Source organism: Indicator indicator, chromosome 22 (genome assembly GCF_027791375.1).
Source record: "Indicator indicator isolate 239-I01 chromosome 22, UM_Iind_1.1, whole genome shotgun sequence".
Taxonomy (NCBI): Eukaryota; Metazoa; Chordata; class Aves; order Piciformes; family Indicatoridae; genus Indicator; species Indicator indicator.
This window is the reverse complement of record NC_072031.1, coordinates 13,745,396-13,751,262: the sequence shown is the minus strand read 5'-3', so window position 1 is coordinate 13,751,262 and position 5,867 is coordinate 13,745,396. Positions and strand designations below refer to the sequence as shown.

Here is a 5,867-nt window from a genome sequence, read left to right as displayed (position 1 = left end):
TCAGTACCCTGATGTAAAGGAGCCATTGGAGATTTCAGTGTAGAAACAGCTGCTGTGGGACGTACTGGTGAGGCTGTAGGCAAAATAGGCCACGGCTGAGCCCAGCGTCAAGCCTGTCATGTAGGACACAGTCATGGTGTTCCCTGTGGGAAGGGACATGGGGTCAGGGCACTCTGGTCATCCAGCACAGGATTCCTGAGGAGGGCTCAGTCTTACCTGCCAGCTCCCGCTGCTCAGGGCTCACTTTGCCGGCAGCCAGGATCATGGGCACGCTGCCAAAGTAGCCGTTGGTGATGCCCATGAGGAGGGAGAAGATGCAGGGCCAGGCAGGGTGGCCGAAGGTGGGCTTCCCGTTGGGGTAGACACACATGATGAAGAGGGGGATGAAGACCACACGGACACAGGAGTAGATGAGGAGGTGAGTCCCTCTCCAGTCATAGGGCAGGGCAGCCAGGATCTGCAGCAGAGAGCAGAGATCATCCTGGCGTGGCTGGGGAGGGCACCTTGGTACTCAGAGCAGCAAGGAGGAGACGAAATGGTAGAAAGACCAACTGCTGCAGGAGCCCAACTTGGGCTATGCCAGTGAGCACCCTCACATGGGTTAGATACCCATGGGGTAGAGCTTATCCTTGGGTGGAGGGTGGCTTTGAAAGAGGACACAACAAGGAGGCAAGCCCACCCTGCACTGGTGGTGTTTGCCTTTCTCCTACCTTGCCGACAAAGTCAGAGAGGTTGAAGATGGCCATGATGAGGATGGGGAGCCACTCCCCCAGCGTGCAGTTGTGGATCTCTGACTCCAGCCCAGGAAAGAGGCACAAGGTGATGAAGTAGGTCATGGCGATGGAGAGCATGTAGGCCCAGATGAGGCGGGACACGACGTAGCGGTGGAGCAGCATGTCTGGTGGGGACAGGCAGCACCACTCAGCCCCAGCCTGCAGCCCTCCCCTGCTTCCAAAGACGAGACTGCCCCAAGGGTTGGGGCACATGGAGAAAGGGTCGACCCTTCTTCAAAGCCCTGGGACAGCAGCTGCTCCTTCTGCCTGCAAACTGCTCAAAGCAACCCTTCTGGCACAGTTTGCCCCTCCAAGCCCACCACTCACCTCTGAAGCTGGGCCAGCTCCTCTTGATTTTGGGCCGAGGGACGTCGAAGCGCACGTAGGTGCCGCTGCCAGCCAGCTCAGCCTCGGGGCCTGGGCTGCCCTGGGGAGAGCCTGGCTGCCCCCGCTGCTGGCTCTCCTGGGTGGGGGGAGAAAGGGGACACCAGTGCTGAGATCCTGTGGCGAGAGGCACCAGAGGGGCCAGCGGGGAAGCCCTTGTCCTTGGCTTACAAATCGGATGTCCTCGGCAGTGACGTCGTGGTGGACGCGGTAGCTGGTCCCGGGCTCGCTGGCCCCCCGGCCCTCGGGGAGGCCCTGGCGGGAGCAGGCTGTGTAGTAGCGGACGAAGCGAGTGCGCTTCACCAGCAGGTGCAGGACGAAGCAGGTCAGCTCCATGCCGATGGAGATGAAGAAGAAGATGACTGTGTTCTCCTTCTCGTCCGACAGCAGCAGCTTGGTGAAGATACGGCTGAGCGAGATGATGACCCCAGCGGTGCCTGAGGGGCATGGCAGAGCTGCTGGGACCGGGTCCTGCTGAACCCTGCAGCTCAGGGACCCCTGTCCACTCCCCATGGCATGGGTGCCATGCTTCCAGGTATGGAGGAGCTGCCAGCAGTGATTCTGGGGGCAATGAAGCCAGCTCCTAGCAGACATCCCCACCCCATCTTGGCATGGCAGCAAGTGTTGCAAGTGATTGAGAGACCATTTAGCTGGGGAGCACCCTGAGGTGTCCCTGATCTGCTGGTGACCCAGCTGAGCTGTGCTGGGACCAGTGGGGCTCTGGGTGTGACTCACTGGGGCCCTGGGAGAAGGTGAAGGAGTAACCCCCCCTCTGCCCCATGCAAGCCCACATGGCTGGCACGTCAGAGGGCAGCAGCCGCAGGTACTTACTCTCTCCTGTCATCACTCCCTGCGTGTAGCGCTTGGGCAGCAGCCCTGTGTAGCCGTAGAAGCTGGATTGCTGCACTTCAGGAGCATGTGCCAAGGGGAGAAGGAGGAATTATTGCTGCAGCTGAAACGCCAGGGAGGGGGAAGAGACCCCAGGGGTACCCCTTGTGCTGTGCCATCTGGGAGGGGGAAGATAGCCTGCAGGCACCCCCTGTGGTGTGCCATCCAGGAGCTGTGCTCTTCATGAACTGCTGCTGCAGCACCTGAGGCCCCCTTGCCCAAAAGTGGAGGGGCTCTTTGCCCTCTCTCACTGCCCCACCATGGCTACTCCCGCTAAGAGTGCCCCCCCCAACAGCAGAGACTTGAGAACCACAGAATTACAGAATCACAGAATTAACTAGGTTGGAGAAGACCTTAGAGATCATCAAGTCCATCCTATCACCCAGCACCATCTAATCAGCTAAACCATGGCACTAAGTTCCTCGTCCAGTCTTATTTTAAAGACTTCCAGGGACAGTGACTCCACCACCTCCCTGGGCAGCCCATCATGGTAGCCCACATAGCAAAGCCATCGTGGTGGCCCAGATGGGTGGTGTCTGGGACAAACACATGGTTTGGTGCTGCTGCCCTTGTCCAGTCCTGCAGTGCCTGCCCATAGGTGGAGGGGATGGAGCAGGGATGTGAGGATCAGCTTATAGTGATCAGAGCAAGGATTTGTCCCAAGATCCCAAGGCTCTTGGTGTTGGGGCTATTTTCCCACCCCCTATATCTGAGGGGCTGTGCTTGCCAGAGTGCCAGCAGCTGTCTGACATACCTGTGCAGCCAAAGGCCACCACCCCGACAGCCACCAGGTTGATGGCGTAGGCTTGTCTGCGGCTGAAGAGCTCCAGCCACACATCGCAGATGCTGACAAAGAGCAGGGGCCCCAGGGCAAAGAGGTAGCCTGCAAGTGGGAAATGGAGGCAGGTGGTGGTGGGACAGCAGGAGCTGGCACTGCTGAGGGGCAGGGGGACCCCCACTCACCCACGGAGATCCGGGTGTGCAAACTCAGCAGCTCCACCAGCGCATTGTTGAGGATGACGGCCACCAAAGCCACCAGGATGTAGGTGAGGCTCATGTCAAAGACAATGGAGGTCCCTGGAAAGAGGCAGGTGACGGGGAGGAGGGGAGGGTTGGCAGGGCCCCAGCTGCCCTGGAACTGGGGCCAAGCTCTCCCCCAGGTTTGGAGTGTTTGGGATGCTGCAGGTGCTGGAGAGCTACCTGGGTATTTATGGTGCAGGTAGTCCACATCAGTGATAAAGCTGTTGTATGGCAGGAGAAATCCCACCCCGGCCAGCAGCATGGCAAAGTAGATCCCATGGTATCGATCCTGGGGCTCAGGATCCTCAGAAACTGGTCCAGGAGAGAAAGAAAAGAGAAAAAGACGTGAGAGTGGCACTGCTGCGCCCGTGGGACCTGCAGCAGAGCCCAGCCTTGGGGAGATGAATGGTGCTTCCATATCTTTTATGGCACATGAGGGGGGTGTTCCACCCACAACAAGAAGCTCAGCACCCTATGGATCTCAAATAATGACCCCAGCCCTGAGAAACACCCTCCCTAGATAAAGGCATCCCAAAGAAAGACCCAGGAGGTAGGAAAACACCCAGAGTTTTAAAGGCTTTTGAGTTTTAGTTGCAGTTGAACAACCAAACAGCAAAAGTTAGGGTGCAGAAGAGGAGGGGGGGTGGGAGGGGGGGCTGGAGTTGGGCAGGGCTGCCCCAGGATGTGGAGCAGGGCTGGGATAAATCCCAGGAGCGTTCCTGAGCCCTGCATGGGAAAGGGTGAAGCTGCAGGCTGGGGATGAACCCTGCAGGAGAATCAGGGCATGAACCCTCAACTCCTTGCCAACCTGCAGAGCCCACTGCCATGGATGCTGCAGTGGCTCACATGGGCACAAATAGATCCCAAAAAAGGCAATATAAGGTCATTTCAGGCCATTTGTGGCTATTCAACTCATCTCAGGAAGCGCCTAAAAAAGCGTGGGAAACCAGCAGGGAACCATGCTGTGGGCTGGGGCTGTGCCTGCCCTCACCTGGTTCCATGAAGGTGAGGACGCCCTTGGCCTGGCTGCCCCTCTGCAGCTCGTCCTCCTCCAGCTGGTAGCTGTCAAAGCTGAAGCTCATCACCACGTTGCCCTCTGGGGTCCCCACTGGGCTCAGCTCCTTGAAGCGCTCGGCTCCCACCGAGCCCATCGTGGCCAACCTGGGAGGGAGAGTGGTGACACCTCTGGGACACACAGGTGGGGAACAGCTCCTGTGTCCCCTCCTGGGGATCATCCCCCAGGTACTGCCAGGGGTCCACAAAGGACAGACGGCACATGGGTAGCTCAGAGCCTTCACCCTGCCATGTTCACAGCATCACAGAAATGTGGGGCTTGGAAGGGATCTCCCAAGATCACCCAGTCAAACCCCCCCACTAGAGCAGGATCATCCACACGACATCATCCAGGAACACATCAAGGTAGGTTTGGAATGCCTCTGGAGGTGGAGACTCCACAATCTCTCTGAGGAAACTCTTCCAGTGCTCTGCCACTCTCGAAGGGAAGCGCCTTCCTTCGGTTTACCTGGACCCTCTTTGTGTTCCAGTTTGTGCCCACTGCCCCTTGTCACTAAGGAGAGTCTGGCTCCATCCTCCTGGTGCTTACTCTTGAGCAGCACTGAGAAGATCCTCCCCTGCCCAGTCTTCTCTTCTCCAGGCTGAACAGCCCCAGCTGTCTCAGCCTTTCCTTGTAAAGTAGATGTCCCAGTGCCCTCCTGTGCTTTTTCCACCTGGAAAGATGCATTCCCTGATGACAGCAGAGTCCCTTGGATTCAAGCTGGTGAACAGTGATCTGGGGGAGGGTAGTCTGCCTGAGACACCATGAGGCACAGCGCTCACCCCAGCTCAGCTCAGCACCTCACTGGGATGATGGCACCTCCAAACACCACTGTGATTTCCAGAAGCAATTAGAGAAATTAAGGGGTGAAAGCCACCCAGGGTGGGCGGCTGCTGGGGAAGATCCCAGCTGGCTCGGGAAGCCCTGCCTCTCAGCAGGCAGCACACGCTTGCTCTGATTTATGGCCTCTCAGCATCTCTGCTGCTCAGGGCTGGGGCAGAGCCACCAAGCCTGGGCTGACAATGCTCCTGCAGCCTTTTCAAGGAGGGGATGGGATGCAGACAGACTTATAAGGTCTTCAAGGTACCACGGCACACATGAAGGCACTCAGAGAGACTCCAGCAGCTACACAAGGGAGTCTGCCCCACATGCATCCCAAAATGAGCTCCTCGAACATCTGGGGACCCTCAGTGACCCTCCTCAGAGCCACCCAAGTCTCGTCTGGGGCCAGCTGAGCCCAGGCCAGGGCAGGGTAGGTCTGCTCTGTATTACTGGTGGTAGTCAAGTAGATGCCAGCCTGGCTCTGTGCCCACCACCTGCAGACCACCCATCTGGCTGGGGGGTGAGGGGGCATAAGAAACCCTCCTCCAAGGCAGTAGGTTGAGGCAGGCAAGGGAGCAAAAATCAATGGCAGTGATTTGTCTGTCTCCATGCCAGAAGTGGCGTTTGCAGGAGCAGAGATTTTCCAGCATCTCTCTGGCTGCCAGGATGGGTTGGATGCTGGGGGGGGCCCAGGGTGGGTGGCAGATATGGTGGCCACAGACTCTGTGAGTGCAAACATAGAGCCTAAATCCCTGCTTGCTGCAGGCACTGGTGGAACAGAGCAGACCTGCCATGGCCCCCAGGCTGTGCAGAGGCCTGGACAGGGCCAGGCTAGGGTCCCCACCCTGCATCATGCGGGAATGGGCCCCAAGACCCCCATCCCAGAGCACCACAGGCAAGACAACCTCGTGGAGCATATTTTGCTA

The 5,867-nt window shown here is 58.3% G+C and overlaps 1 protein-coding gene across 1 annotated transcript; it reads right to left on the bottom strand.

Moving 5' to 3' along the window:
- Positions 1–4,219, bottom strand: SLC29A4 (solute carrier family 29 member 4). Its single transcript, XM_054391184.1, has 10 exons — positions 4,057–4,219; positions 3,246–3,377; positions 3,009–3,122; positions 2,800–2,928; positions 1,989–2,063; positions 1,329–1,594; positions 1,101–1,236; positions 711–898; positions 217–457; positions 1–143 (listed from the first exon to the last, which is right to left on the bottom strand). The coding sequence occupies exons 1-10, from the start codon at positions 4,214–4,216 to the stop codon at positions 1–3; spliced, it is 1,584 nt and encodes a 527-aa protein (XP_054247159.1). The 5' UTR covers positions 4,217–4,219.
- Positions 4,220–5,867: the final 1,648 nt, after the last annotated feature.

Coding starts and splice junctions, on each gene's coding strand:
- SLC29A4 (XM_054391184.1), bottom strand. CDS start 4,216: ATGGGCTCGGTGGGAGCCGAGCGCTTCAAGGAGCTGAGCCCAGTGGGG. Junction 3,378..4,056: donor CCTCACCTTCATGGAACCAG/GTGAGGGCAGGC, acceptor CTCCTGGACCAG/TTTCTGAGGATCCTGAGCCC. Junction 1,595..1,988: donor GGGAGTGATGACAGGAGAGA/GTAAGTACCTGC, acceptor CATGCCCCTCAG/GCACCGCTGGGGTCATCATC.